Consider the following 15,942-nt stretch of genomic DNA (forward strand, 5'->3'; position numbering starts at 1 on the left):
GTACAGGGGGACAAACTGTAGTCCAGTTTCATTCTTTTGCATGTGGCTTTCCAGTTTTCCCAGCACTATTTATTGAAGAGGCTTTCTTTTCTCCATTGTGTGTTGTTGGCCCCTTTATCAAAAATTATTTGACTATATATATGTGGTTTTATTTCTGGACTTTCTATTCTGTTCCATTGGTCTGAGTGTCTATTTTTCTGCCAATACCATGCTGTTTTGATTGTCGTGGCCCTATAATATAGTTTGAAGTCAGGTATTGTAATGCCCCCAGCTTCATTCTTTTTCTTTAGGATTGCTTTGGCTTTTCGGGGTTTTTTATAGTTCCATATAAATCTGATGATTTTTTGCTCTATTTCTTTAAAAAATGTCATTGGGAGTTTGATGGGAATTGCATTAAATTTGTATATTGCTTTGGGTAATATAGCCATCTTGATTATATTTATTCTTCCTAACCAAGAACAAGGAATATTCTTCAATCTCATTATATCTTTCTCAATTTCTCTTAACAATGGTTTATAGTTTTCATTATATAAGTCCTTTACATTCTTTGTTATGTTTATTCCTAAGTATTTTATTATTTTTGTTGCAATTGTGAAGGGGATTATTCTTTTGAGTTCGTTCTCAGTTGTTTCATTGTTGGCATATAGAAAGGCTATTGACTTCTGTATGTTAATTTTGTATCCTGCGACCTTACTGTATTGGCTTATTGTTTCTAGTAGTCTTTTTGTGGATTCTTTGTGGTTTTCGATGTATAGGATCATATCATCTGCAAAAAGTGATACCTTTACTTCTTCTTTTCCGATATGGATGCCTTTTATTTCTTTGTCTTGTCTGATTGCTCTGGCTAGAACCTCTAGTACCACATTAAATAAGAGTGGAGAGAGTGGACAACCCTGTCTTGTTCCTGATTTAAGGGGGAAAGCCTTCAGTTTAGTGCCATTTAATATGATGTTAGCTGATGGTTTATCATATATGGCCTTTATCATGTTGAGATATTTTCCTTCTATACCCATTTTGTTGAGAGTCTTAAACATAAAATTGTGTTCTATTTTATCAAAAGCCTTTTCTGCGTCTATTGATAAGATCATGTGGTTTTTGTTCTTTGTTTTGTTGATATAGTGTATTACGTTAACCGTTTTACGTATGTTGAACCATCCTTGAGATTCTGGGATGAATCCTACTTGATCATGATGTATTATTTTTTTAATATGTTGTTGTATTCAATTTGCTAGTATTTTGTTAAGTATTTTAGCATCTGTATTCATTAGAGATATTGGTCTGTAGTTTTCTTTTTTTGTGCCATCCTTGCCTGGTTTTGGTATGAGGGTTATGTTGGCCTCATAAAATGTGTTTGGAAGTATTGCTTCTTCTTCAATTTTTTGGAAGACTTTGAGTAGAATAGGAACCAAGTCTTCTTTGAATGTTTGATAAAATTCACTGGTATAGCCATCAGGGCCTGGACTTTTATTTTTGGGGAGGTTTTTAATGGTTTTTTCTATTTCTTCTCTACTAATAGGTCTGTTTAGGCTTTCTGCTTCTTCTTGACTCAGTCTAGGAAGGTTGTATTGTTCTAGGAATTTATCCATTTCTTCTAGGTTGTTGAATTTAGTGGCATAAAGTTTTTTACAGTATTCTACAATAATTCTTTGTATCTCTACGGTGTCCGTGGTGATTTCTCCTCTTTCATTTTGGATTTTGTTTATATGAGTTCTTTCTCTTTTTTCCTTGGTAAGTCTTGCCAAGGGTTTGTCAATTTTGTTGATCTTTTCAAAGAACCAACTCCTTGTTCTATTAATTTTTTCTATAGTTTTTTTGTTCTCTAATTCATTTATTTCTGCTCTAATTTTTATTATCTCCTTTCTTCGGCTGGTTTTGGGTTTTCTTTGTTCTTCTTTTTCTAGTTCCTTAAGGTGTGAAGTTAAGTGGTTCACTTGGGCTCTCTCTTGTTTGTTCATATATGCCTGAAGTGATATGAACTTCCCTCTTATCACTGCTTTTGCTGCATCCCATAGATTCTGATATGTCGTATTGTCATTTTCATTAGTCTGTATATATCTTTTGATCTCTGCACTTATTTCTTCTTTGATCCATTCATTTTTTAAAAGTATGTTGTTTAGTTTCCACATTTTTGTGGGATTTTTTTCCTCTTTTTTGCAGTTGAATTCTAGTTTCAAGGCTTTATGATCAGAAAATATGCTTGGTACAACTTTGATTTTTCTGAATTTGCTGATGCTGTTTTTGTGGCCCAACATATGGTCAGTTCTTGAGAATGATCCATGTACACTGGAGAAAAATGTATACTCAGTCACTTTGGGATGAAATGTCCTGTAGATGTCTATCATATCCAGGTGCTCTAGTGTTTTGTTTAAAGCCACTGTCTTTGTTGATTCTCTGTTTGGATGACCGATCTAGAGCCGTCAGCGGTGTATTGAGGTCTCCAAGTATGATTGTGTTTTTGTCAGTTTTTGTTTTAAGATCAATAAGTAGCTGTCTTATATATTTTGGTGCTCCTTGGTTTGGTGCATATATATTAAGAATTGTTATGTCTTCTTGATTCAGTGTCCCCTTAGCCATTATGAAATGGCCATTTTTGTCTCTGAGTACTTTTCCTGTCTTGTAGTCAGCATTATCCGATATGAGTATTGCTACACCTGCTTTTTTTTGGATGTTATTTGCTTGGAGTATTGTTTTCCAGCCTTTCACTTTGAATTTGTTTTTATCCTTGTTACTTAGATGAGTTTCCTGTAGGCAGCATATAGTTGGATTTTCTTTTTTAATCCATTCTGCTACTCTGTGCCTTTTTATTGGTGAGTTTAATCCGTTTACATTTAGTGTAATTATTGACACTTGTGAGTTCCCTATTGCCATTTTATATCTTGCTTTCTGTTAGTTTTGTGTCTTGTTTGATCCTTCTCTTTCGTTTTTCTATCTTTTGTTTTTATTTGGTTGTATTTCATACATCTTTCCTCTGTTGCTATCTTTTTTATCTCATGTGCTTCTGTGGTGGTTTTTTCAATGGTGGTTACCTTTGAGTAATGAAAAGGGTCCCTACCCTGTTCATTGTAGCAAACTATTTTGTGAGTACTTTTGCACTCCATCATCCTTTGCTACTGTTAATCTCCATCTTCTCACCCCCTTTCTTTTTGTTGTTGTCACAGTTTAAATTTGGTTTTATTGTGTTCTTCTTGGAGCTTTTACTTGTGGCTCTGTTTTTTTTTTGTTCTTTGTATCTGATTGGAGAACCCCCTTTAGTAATTCTTGGAGTGGGGGTTTTCTGATGATAAATTCCCTCATCCTTTCTGTATCTGTGAATGTTTTTATTTCTCCTTCATATTTGAAGGATAGCTTTGATGGGTATAGTGTTCGTGGCTGAATGTTCCTCTCTTTCAGGACTTTAAATATTGGGGTCCACTCTCTTCTAGCTTGTAGAGTTTCTGCTGAGAAATCTGATGATAATCTAATGGGCCTTCCTTTATATGTTGTATTCTTCTTTTCCCTGGCTGCCTTGAGAATTTTTTCTTTGCTGTTGGTTTGTGTCAATTTCATTATGATATGCCTTGGAGTAGGTTTGTTGGGGTTAAGAAAACTCGGAGTTCTGTTTGCTTCTTGAACTTGAGGCTTTAGTTCTTTCCACAGGCTTGGGAAGTTCTCATCTATTATTTGTTTGAGTATGTTCTCCATTCCATTTTCTCTCTCTTCTCCCTCTGATATACCTATTATTCTTATGTTATTCTTTTTGATGGAGTCAGATAATTCTTGTAGGCCTATCTCATTTTTTTTTAATTTTTGAGTCTCTTTCTTCTTCTCTCTGTTGTGCCTCAAGTTGCTTGTCTTCTATTTCACTAATCCTCTCTTCTATCTGACCTGTTCTATTAGCTAAGCTTGTTACTTCGTTTTTCAGCTCGTGAATTGAGTTTTTCATTTCTGTTTGATTTGTTTTTATAGTTTCAATTTCCTTGGACATATATTCTTTGTGTTCATTGAGTTGTTTTCTGAGCTCCCTAAATTGCCTTTCTGTGTTTTCTTGTATATCTCGGAGGATTTTTAGGATTTCTATCTTGAATTCTCTGTCACTTAGCTCCAAGGTTTCCAATATATTAAATTTTTTCTCCATAGATTTTTCCTCATCTAGCTGTGTTACCTCTCTTTCTTTTGTATCCATGATATTCGATTTTCTCTTCCTTAATGGCATCTGAGGGTGGTTTTGTTGATAGTATTAATGAGATTTAATAAAGAATAAAAAGTTAAAAAAATAAAAAATCAAAAAGAGTTGTTTTTTTAAAAAAAATTAATGAAATAAAGAAAAATAAAATAAAATAAAAATTTTTAAAAAAGGAAATCATTCCCCCCCTCCTTTTTTCCTCTCCTCTCCTCTCCCCTCTTTCTTGAGAAAATCTTGTGGTGAACTGTGAATTACAACAAACAATGCCTGTAATGGAGGGCCTGAATTGGGGAAAAGTAATAAAGGGACAAAAAAAAGAAAAGGAAAAAGAAAGAAAAAAGAAGGGGGTATGGACCCACAAAAAGCAAATAAGGAAAAAATTTGGGTCAAGAATAAAATGATTTGCTTTTAGGTGTTGGTTGACTAAGAGTTATGATGAGAGGAAGAAGAGGAAAACAGAAAAATGGGGGGACAAATTAAAAAATTACTATTGTATTTAGTGGAACAAGAACTAGATAAAATGGAGAGCCAGGGATGGGAGCACTGCTAGTGAGTTAAAAAGGTGAAGTAAAAACCCCCCAAAATGCCACAAACATAAGTTTGAGTCCCAGATAAGATAATTTGTTTGTTATTGAGGTTTGAATGAGAGGAGATGTAAAGGAGAAAGGAAGAAACTAATATAGAGGGAGAAAAGAAAGAGAGAGAGAGAAAAAAAGAGGGAACCACTAAAAGAAGAAAAAAGAAAAAAGAGGAGAGAGAGAGAGAGAGTTAAGGGTTTTGGAGTGCAACCCTCATAGAGAGAAAGGAAGAGGAGAGAAAAGATAATGGGAGATGTAACACTTATGGGTAGTGTAGTTCAAGGAGAGGAGAGAGTAAGACTGGCAGAGAGTTAATTGGCCAAATTGGAGAAGGAAAAAAAAATCAAGAATGAAGATAAGAGAAACAAACGAACAAATATAATAAAATGGGATAGGTTATAAAGTCTGCAGATTATTCTTGATTTTGAGAGGTTATCTTCTTGCTTTTTCTTTTCTCTCCCTCTTCCTGGTTGGTGACTCTGTACCCCGGGTTCTGCCCCTTTGGCACGCTCAGGTAGAGGTTTGCAGTTGATAAGTCTCTATGGCAATGTCATGTATTGTGCTTTAGTCTCGTTGGCAGTTGAGGCTCATTAGCATTTATAGGCTCCGACAGTGAGAGAGTCCGTGTTCCTGTAGCTTTTCTCCTAGTCTTTACTTCTTCAATTAGTAGCCTGATAATCCAGCTATGGGGTTGCTGCTGCCTCTGCCTGGATAGTAAGAGGCTCAAAGAGCTGGAAACTCCCCACTCTATTTCCACTCAGCACAGGGCTCTGGGTAAGGCTCAGTCACTCAGAGCTGCTAGCATAATCAGGCGGGGTTTCCGCCCACTCAAAGACCTCTGGCTCTGCCACTCTGTCTGATAACACAGGCGGGTGCCCACTTCCGGGGCGCTTGGAGGAAACTCTCGCTCACTATCTGCGTGCGCAGACCAGGATATCCGGCCAGCAGTCTCACGCTCTGAGTGAAACCCCCAACCGCATGGAAAAGTTGCAGCATTGTAATTGGCTCTTGCTCCGTCCCCGTGCGCGGCTTTTGCAAGGCGCTGGGGCGGCCCGAGATTCCGCTTTGGCCCACACAAAAGCCCCTGACTCTGCCCCTCTGTGCGATAACACAGGCGTGCACTGCTGAGGCACTCGAAGGAATCTCTCGCTCACTATCTGCGCGCGCAGACCAGGATATGAGGCCGGCCGCGTTTCCCTCTGAGTGAATCCCCTACCAGCATGTAAAAGTTCCACCATTGGAATTAGTTCTCGCTCCCTCCCGTGCGCGGCTTTCCCAGAGCTCTGGGGCTGCCCAGAGATTCTGGTTTCGGCCCACAGAAAGGCCTCTGACTCTGCCTCTCTGTGGGGTAACACGGGCACCCTCTCCCGGGGCTTAGGAAGAAATCTCTCGCCCAGTATCTGCGCGCACTGACCAGGAGATCAGGTAAAATGGCTGCCCCGCTTGTCTTTCTTTGTTTGGGGTTTGGCGCTAGTGTTAGCTTGTATTGCCCAGGTTGCCACAGGATCATTTTTTCCTCGGCTTGGATCTCTGTGCCACAGCCTGGTTCGGCCGTTTGTGCCGCGGCCTGGATCTATTCACCCCCTTTGCCCGCCTCAGTTTCTATATTCACGGATCCCAGAGAAAGCCGCCCTGTTTAGGTTAGTGAGGAAGGTGGAGCATTTCTTACTCCCTATTTCCTTCGGGGTTTGGTTATATATTTAGCCAATTTTTCGCTTGACCATACCTTCGGGTGTATTGCGAAACATCTGGAGGCTCCAAGGATAGGTTTTTCTGTTTCTGGTTGAAGATCTTGTTGAGTTTTGGGGGAGATTTATCGGTATCGCTTCCTACCCCGCCATTACTCTGACGTCTTTTATATCTTCTTAGCAATTTTAATTTCCTTTTAATGTTATTTTAACAAATTGCTTTTGGAAGAAGCTAATTTTAAAATAATGAAGATTCTGAAATATATACCCATCTAAAGTCAATTGGCAAAAGTAAGTTGGATTTCTACTGGTTTTGGAAGTGCTCCATATTTCCAGCTGACTTCATTGCTCTCTCTTTTCTCCATATGCCTGCCTTATCTGTGAATTCCTAAATTAAATTCTTGAAATTCACTTGATCAGGGACTAGTTATATGGTGGTAATTCTTCTCTAATGGAGAAAAATCTCTGAATCTTGTTTTCTTTGCCCATGTAATAACCATTGGTCATCACTGTCTTTCACATAATACATTACTAGGGTTCTCTTAAATTAGCATATAGAAAAATATGCAATCATATAATGCAAAAAAAATTTTTATTATTTGATACATTGTAATGAATCACACTATTTTTAAGGACCCATGTCCTAAACTCCAAACACATTATTTCAAAGATATGATGGATCCATTCTTTGTTATAAAGACCAAATTTAGGGGGAGGATAGAAGAGAAGAGGATAAGACAGTCAAGCAACAAGAATAAAAAAGCCCATATTATAAAAGGTTACCAGGCCCTGGCTGGTTAACTCAGTCGGTTAAGAGTGACATCTGGGCCCTGGCCGGTTGGCTCAGTGGTAGAGCGTCGGCCTGGCATGCAAGGGGTCCCGGGTTTGATTCCCGGCCAGGGCACACAGGAGAAGCACCCATCTGCTTCTCCACCCCTCCCCCTCTCCTTCCTCTCTGTCTCTCTCTTCCCCTCCTGCAGCGAGGCTCCATTGGAGCAAGGATGGCCCGGGCGCTGGGGATGGCTCCTTAGCCTCTGCCCCAGGCGCTAGAGTGGCTCTGGTCTCAGCAGAGCGACGCCCCGGAGGGGCAGAGCTCGCCCCCTGGTGGGCAGAGCGTCGCCCCCTCGTGGGCATGCCAGGTGGATCCTGGTTGGGTGCATGCAGGAGTCTGTCTGACTGTCTCTCCCAGTTTCCAGCTTCGGAAAAAAAAAAAAAGTGACATCTGGAAATGACAAGGTGGCAGGTTGGAACCCTGTCAGGGCATACATGGGAAGTAACCAATGAATGCATGACTGAGTGGAAGAATAAATGCATGCTTTCCTTCCCCCTCTCCTCTCTCTCTTTTTATCTCTCTATCTTTAAAAAAGAAAGAAAAAACAGTCCTGTCTGGATAGCTCGGCTGGTTGGAATGACATCCGGGAGTGTGGAGGTTGCCGGTTCGATTCCCTGGTCAGGGCACATACAGGAACAGCTTGATGTTCCTGTCTCTCTCCCTGCCTTACTCTCTAAAAGGAAAAAAAAAAAAAGCAGAGGCAACCAAACACTTTTGTATAAGCTGCATGATGGCCCCATGTCTCTCTCCTCTCTGATAAACAGCCTAACAGTTGCAATTCATTAATACTGCTTCCTGACTTTCCTTCCAGGGTCAGGTTAGAGTAACAACAGGAATATTTTCTTTGATCTTTGGCTATGACATTTCAGAAACTATACTAACTTGATCACCCAATCACTTATGAGAATGAGGAAGTCTCAAGTTTTCTCTTAAGGTATGAAATTCCAATGCTGTTGCCCCAAATTGTTTAATACCTTGACAAGAGGGACCAACCACTTTTTCATATATAACTGGCAGGAAGTTAGGAGGGACTAGACTGGCCAACATAAGGAACAATATCTAAAGAGTAGTGACAAACAGATGTGGTGTTCTAAACTAATAGTCTCCAAACTTTACAATTTTATATGCTCTTAATAAAAATTTGTTCTGAGCCACCAGCATTGAGATTGGAAACTAAAACCCGAGCCTGGTGTGGGACGGAAATAAAGCACTGGGAAAAATGAGTGCAACGCTAGTACCGAGTGAGTGACAATCTATGGGCTAGCTGGGGCTCAGAGCCTGCCAGAGTTAGCCAAAAGAAGGGCGCTGGCGATGTATAGTATGAGTCCGCACCTTTCTGAGTATCCAGAGCTGTCAGAGGTGCATTGATATGGATGTGAACCCGTTCTGCACTTCGGTTGCTCTTTGACACTGTAAGTTCAAAGTCTTGTAATACAACTTCTATATTTGTTCTATTAACACTTGCGGAGATATTTTAAGAGAAAGCAGTGGGGGTAAAAATAAGAACTAAGAGTAATTCTTAAAAAAGATAAATCTCATTTAGATCATTAAAAAGATAAGAAGGAATAACATGCCAAATCAAATAAATAGCATATCAGATCACTATGACAACTCACCTACCTATGTGAAGTGTTTTAGGATAAGAGCAGAAGACTAAGATGAGAAATTCTTGTGTGATGTAAGTTTTATGTTGGAAAGGACCCTGAAGGCAGTTTAGTTTACTGTCCAGCCCAGTGGAGGAAAATCATAAAATACTGCAGTGGTTAACTCAGAACAAGACAAAAGATCCGGTCGCTCTGCTGTGTTGTCAGTGGTAGGCCTGTCAGGTCAGCGCACCAAGTGAAAACGAGATAAGCTGAATATGTCAGCTGCACTAACACCCACACAGCCTTAGTCTATGACAGATAGTCAGTAGGAAATTGTCACTGCAGTTTGAGTAGAACATTCAGTATGTAACTATTAGTAAATGCCTACCCTCTAAAACTGAACGTTCATTATTAAAGACCAAAAGTACTACACCTCAAAACTCTGAAAGCAATAAAGAGAATTAGAACAGATTATAAAACCCCGATGTTCTGTCAGAATATGACTGAACTGTTCTGTTTAGTATGACATTTCTTACCTCATAATAACTGAGAAAGATATTTTTAAGTAGTAAGGAATCCTTCTCTTAGCTGATAACTTTAACAAGACCAAATTAAAAGGAACTATTGTCAACAAAATAAAAACTCTCTATCTTTAAAGGTGCTCAAATACATCATTTTGTTGAGATTTCATTTTTTGTCTAACTTACCTTTCAAATTATGCTGATACTCAATGGTCTGTTGTAGCCCCTTTACCATATCATGAAGAGCAGCACATTCTAAAACATCAAAGATAAATTTAATCAAAGATTATCTGCTTTCATTTTGGAATTATTCTCTCAAAGTGGAAATACATAAAATAAAATGATATTTAATCAACAACGATCAGACCTCAATAAAGCAACCAGGCAAACTGAGAGCAGTTGTGGTCCATAACAGGCACCCCGTAAATATTTGTTGAGTGATTGATTTACAGAGAGGCAATATCATAGTAAGCTGAAGCAAGAAAGGGATAAGTGGAGAAGCTCTGGCCTGAGGTTAAGAACATATATTATATTGCTATTCTAAGTGCTTTGCAAACATTAAATCATTTAACCCTCTTACCCCAATCAGGCAGATCCCAGCATTTACCCCATATTACATATGAGAAAATTGGTGTGCACTACTATGATATACTAACTAGCTGCCATTTTAATCGGGCATTTGTTTTGATGGTTAAATATTACATATCACATTTGCTTCAAATAATAAACAGTTGCCAAGGAATAATAATATTACCGTTTATTGAATCTTCGTTCACTCTGCCAGGTATACACTAAGTGTGTTACAAACATCATCCCAATTAGTATTCAAAAGGATACTGAGAAGTTGGTATCATTGCCCTGATTTTACAAAAGCAGGAAGTCATTTATAGAGGCCTAGTTACTTGCCAAAGACTCCAGGGTTAGTAATTGGAAGGTATAGACCTGAACACAGGTTTTTCTCATTTCAAATCTGCGCTCTTAATCTGTTTAAGCCAACACTTCCTCAGGATTGTAGGATATGCTGACTCAACCATGACACTTGAAGTCAGAGAAACTGGATTAGTTCCCCCTTCTTTACCTTCAAACTGTGACACCCTGGGCAAGCTACTTAACCTCTTGGAGCTTATATTCTTAGTCTGCAAAATAAAAGTATAGGAAATACCCATTCTACCTCATATATAAGACTCTTCTCATATATAAGATGGTTCTGACAACCAGATGAGAAAATATATTTCTAAACTCACTCACAAACATCTAACATTGTCATGGCTGTTATTTCTCTCTTTATGTCCCACAACAATTTGTATGTATCTCTTTTCCTCATTTATCACATTGCATTTGTTATACATATTTGTGGTTTCTCCCATTAGTGAGTAAACTCTTTCAGGTAAAGATGGTACCTTTTTGTTTTGATATTCCTTGCCTCTAACATGGTGACTATTTTCAGGTGTTCGACAGGCTTTTTCTTTTACTGACTAAATGGAAGAACCAGTACGGTGAGGGGAGAATGCAGAACTTCACTTTCCATGAGAGGGCCTGCACTCAGTCCCCGCGTACACTAGCAGAAATGAAAGCATCTGCAGAAGTTAACAGCTTTATGCAGTTAAGATTCTAATATTGTGGTTTCTCACCTCTCCCCACAATCTGTCTGTCATTCCCACTACCTACCCAGACAGAGTTCCCACCACCCTCTGTTTTTTTATCTCTTGCTATTTTCCAGTAATGGAATGATGGTTAAACTACAATGGAAAATACCTACTTCAGGTATGTTATGGATTAGCCACTACAATTAAAAAGTTAATAAAACATAGGCTCGGTTAGCACTTGAATTTGTTAGAGGCACCAATCCAGTAATTTATGAAATATGGTTGCTGAATGTACCTCTGTAATCTGAAAATTGAAAACTGAGCCTTGAAACGGAAAAGTACACTGAATGTTTAAACACTGTGTTTTACACAATTTGAACACAAGATGGCTCTCCTAACACATTCTTTTTTAAACAAAGGAACTGGGCTCAATAAGGAATTGTTCCTAAAGTAGAATACTACTCATTATTTAGAATAATAGCTTATAATTCTCTTTGCAAACATTTACCCAATTATCATTTCTATTGGACTTTATAATGTAATTTGAACAATACTACTGTCCTATTTAATTCTTAACTCGAGTTCAGAATATCGAGCTACTTTTTATACCATATAATTTAGTAAATCAATGATTATGTTGAGCTCAAATTTAGACTCTATGATTAACTAGCAATTTGTGTTTTAACACATATTTCAAAACTCAGTTGGAAATGCTAAATACAATTATGCATGAAAATAATTTTTACAATACTTGGTCATCAATACTAATATTATTTACCATCCTGACATGGCAGAGAAATTCTTTATTTGTTATCAAATGTGGAAAATGAAATATCAAGACCTCATTCTTTATGTTGACCAAATTCAATCATAAATAGTTTGTTCCTCTCTAAGTAAATTAGCACACACTTGACTCTGTTAGCTGTCCTCTTTACTGCTCATTTACTTCTGTGTGTATTATCTGGCAATAGGCCATTAGATTAAAAATAAATAGAATTGGATGTTTAAAAAGTATTTAATTATTTTTTCAAATATAAAATACACATTAAACACAAGTGTATCTCTGCAATCCCTGCCCCCAAACTAACCCATGTCCCCCAAAGCAAGCACCTTGGAGGACCTGCACAGTCTCAGAGACTCGCACATCCTCGGACACCAGCACATCCTCTGCGACCAGGGCCTCCTGCAGAGCCAGGCTCCTCTCAGCACAGCCTGGGCGCTGAGCAGCACGAGGTGTGGGTGTCTCAGAAGGGAGGGGAGAGCCTCAGACTGGGGCAGCCCATTTTCAACACTAAAGTATTCGGCCTATCTGAAATTTCTGTTGGAGTTATTACGAGGCCTAATTGAACCGTATTTCCCGCCATGGTTCTGGAGGCCTGTATTGACTCCTGGATTTGCAGTTCCTTAGCTGAGTGGTCGCAGACAGATTATTTCACTTCTTGTGTCTTCTTTCTCTTTATTACTCAGGTAGAGCAATAATACCAGTCCTATCTGTCTTTCAGGGCTATGTTAAGGATAAAATGACAGTCTAGAAAGTTCTATGTAAATAAACTATTTTACAAATAAATGGGGCAATATTAACCACTGTTGTGTCAAGAAAGTACTCTCATTAGAATTTGTATGTCTTCAGGCAGCAAAGAACTAACCTTCTTTAAGAGAGACTTCCTTTGTTTGCATTCCTTTTAATAAACAGTTAGTTTTTTCCAACTGCATTTCCAGTATATTGTTCTTTCCAGTGGTTTCTAACATTTTCTGTAGAAGAAACAATATATATCATTACCAAATCAGTATTGTTAATTTTGATTTTCTTACCTTAATATATAAAGACTAATGAAAATACAAACCACTGAACACCTGAAAGTCTAATAATTAAGTCTGATATAATTTGTACCCCTTTCTTTCTGACTGTTCAGTTCTATACTATAGTTAACAATTCCTTATATATTTTCCCATAATATTTTATGACTATACAACTATAGGGAAGGATCATATTATACTCTCTTCTGTACTTTGGATGTTGCATTTAGTACTATTATCTTGGAGGTGATGTCATATAAGCACATATAGACCCACTTCATTCTTTTTTTAACAGCTGCATTGAGTTTCATTTATGAACATTCTTTTTTTAAGGAATTTTTATTCATAATTGCCAAAATTTGGAAGCAACCAAGTTGCCTTTAATAAGTGAATGGGTCAACAAATTATGGTGTACCCGGACAATGGAATATTTGGTGCCTTAAAGAAGCGGGCTACTAAACTGTGAAAAGACATGGAGAACCTTAAATGTACAATGTTGTGAAAGAAGCCAATCTGAAAAGACTACTGTATGATTCCAGCTGCATGACAGTTTGAGAAAGCCAAAGCTATAGCTACAGTAAAAATATTAGTGGGTCAGGAGTTGGGACGAGGCAGTGTCAAAAAGGATTATAGAATCTTTGGGACAGTGACACTATTTTGTATAACTCTATAGTGGTGGATATGTCTCATTATACATTTGTCTAAACTCACAGAATATAAAACAGAAGCATGAACCCTAATGTCAATGCTGGGATTTCAGTGATGATGGGTTAATGTAAGTTCAACAAGTTTACCATTCTTGTGCAGGGTGTTGATAGTAGGGGAACTTGGGGATGGGAGGTGGGAGTCAGAATTTGGGAACTCTTGCTTTCTGCTCAATTTTTCAGAAAGCTTTAAAACTGCTAAAAAGAATCTATCAATTAAAACAAAACAAAATTATGTTCAATATAGTTCACTGAAGCAGCAGTGGCTGTCACTTTTGGCAAACCTCAAGTACAGAATCCAGACATTCACATCTGAACTTCAGGCATCAGCAAACACTGAGGATGTCCAGGACAGAACACAGTCGTCATTGGGATAACCCATCCAAAGTGAATGACGTGTGTATGTTCAAACCAGGTTGCTTATTTTTCCTCCTTGTAATTAATCTTTCCATCATTCCTTTATTCCTCTTGATGCATCAGGGCATAACATGGCGTCTTCTAGGTCTGAGTGTGGGGAGGTGCAGGCTGGTAACAGGAAGAGGGAGATCATCTGCTTGGGAGCATCAGGCACTCAAGCCTGTCCTGCATAGAACTGCAGGTGAAGCCAACCAACCCTTCTGGTCTGCCAAGAGAGGTCTGCCATGAACCCCCTGCCACCTGACACCAGATGTCTGCAGCAGAAAGTTCTCAGCATAAATAGGAGTGGAACATGAACTCACAGCCTTAGGTTGCATGGCTCTTGCAGTAATTCTTTCTTCCCCCATTTATTTGAGAGAGGACAGGAGAAAGGGATGGCAGGAAGTGGAGGGAGAGAGGCAGTAACTTATTCTACTTAGTTGTTCCATTTAGTTGTATACTTATTGATTGCTTCTCATACGTGCCCTGAGTGGGATCAAACCCGTAACCTCAGCATGCCAGGATGAAGTTTTATCTACTAAGCTACCTGGCCAGGGTTGAGAATTCAGTCTACTTCAATTCTTATATATCATTCCTGAGTTATGGATATCCTGGGCACTTAAGCATGTATTTTTCCTTTAACTTTAGCAAAAGTATATCGATTACTTATTCCCTCACCACAGAAACATTTTGATGCATTTTGTACAAATGAGCCAAAACCATATATATATTTTTAAAAGGATTTTTAAAATGAGAAAGGGCTTAGCAAAGTACATTTCCATTATCTTTACCCTGTTCATTTTTCCTTCTTTCCAACTTCTTCCATTGGCAAAATCTGTTCCACTTTTCCCTATATACTTCAACTGTTTAATATTTTTACATACCTTTTCTATCTGTGAGAAGTCATTTATAAGTGTGTCAAGATTCACAATGCCAATCTTTTTCTGACATCCATTGCTGCTTTGATTCATGTCTAAACTGCAGAGTAAGTAGCGTTAAACTCACAAACAAATAAAATCAAAAGCACTACAATAGTAGCAAAAACTCAAACACTGAAGCTTCTGCACACTCACAGAGCATCTACCTGAGTTCTATTATACTCAGAGAATTGTTGTTATACCCACTGACAACAGTTAGATGTTTTAAGCCTTCTCCACTCCTCTCCACCTCTACCCTATCTGAGTTTTCTCTAAAAAAATCTAAAATTAGTGCGATAACCTATACATATGTAAAAGTTATTTGTCCCTACTACACAAAAAATTATGTCACTGTTCAACACTCATCTCCTTGTCATCATATGGCTGGGCTTCTAATGCATTACTAAACCTGATGAATGACCTTTATATATAGATATTCTCAACTTAAGATATTTAGAATATTTGTCTACCATGCCACAATATTTTTGCTGTATTTCCTGGTACTGTGCTTATTGCAACAGATTGAATTGTGAACCTTACTCAAATTTTTATGTTCAAGTATTGAACTCCAAAGTGACTGTATTTGGGGATAGGGTCTTTAGGAGATAATTAAGGTTAGAGGAGGTCATATGGGTGGGACCCTCCTCCAATGGGATTGTGGCCCTATGGGAAGAGGAAGACTAGGCATTTCTGTACATGCTAAAAAAAGTGCTAGCTTGGCGGTGCTGTGGCTGCCATTCATTAAAAGAAAAGAAGAAAAAGAGGAAGAGGAATAAAAGGTAAGAAAAAAAGAAAGACAAAGAGGGAAGAGAGAAGAGAGAAAACTTGTTCTCTCTCCATGAGCATGCACAATGGAACAGTTGTGTGAGCACGTGGTGAGAAGGTGGCCATCTACAGCTCAAGAAGAGAGCCCTCACCAGATATCAATCAGATATCAACTCTGCTGGCACCTTAATTTTGGACTTTCCAACCTTCAGAACTGTGAGAAAAATAAAATTCTGTCATTTAAGCCACCCTGCGTGTAGCAATTTTTTATAATACTGTAGAGTAGACAAATATACATTTTTCATACTTTGTTTGATAAACTTTTCAGTAAACAAAAGACATATGGTAATTAATATGCTCAAAGCAATCATTCAGTATTTCTATTCTTCTGTTATTTTGTGTGAGAATAA

The 15,942-nt window shown here is 38.2% G+C and overlaps 1 protein-coding gene across 3 annotated transcripts in view; it reads right to left on the reverse strand.

Moving 5' to 3' along the window:
* CCDC152 (coiled-coil domain containing 152) overlaps nt 1-15,942 on the reverse strand; it is a 46,017-nt gene that overhangs the window by 28,312 nt on the left and 1,763 nt on the right. For all 3 annotated transcript variants that reach the window (XM_066378309.1, XM_066378300.1, XM_066378289.1), the window contains exons 2-4: nt 14,735-14,828; nt 12,600-12,705; nt 9,554-9,622 (exon numbers count right to left, since the gene is read on the reverse strand). In XM_066378309.1, the coding sequence (XP_066234406.1) occupies nt 9,554-9,622; nt 12,600-12,705; nt 14,735-14,821 (262 nt within the window). In that variant the 5' untranslated portion in view covers nt 14,822-14,828. The remainder of the gene's footprint in view (nt 1-9,553; nt 9,623-12,599; nt 12,706-14,734; nt 14,829-15,942) is intronic.

Source organism: Saccopteryx leptura, chromosome 1 (genome assembly GCF_036850995.1).
Source record: "Saccopteryx leptura isolate mSacLep1 chromosome 1, mSacLep1_pri_phased_curated, whole genome shotgun sequence".
Taxonomy (NCBI): domain Eukaryota; kingdom Metazoa; phylum Chordata; class Mammalia; order Chiroptera; family Emballonuridae; genus Saccopteryx; species Saccopteryx leptura.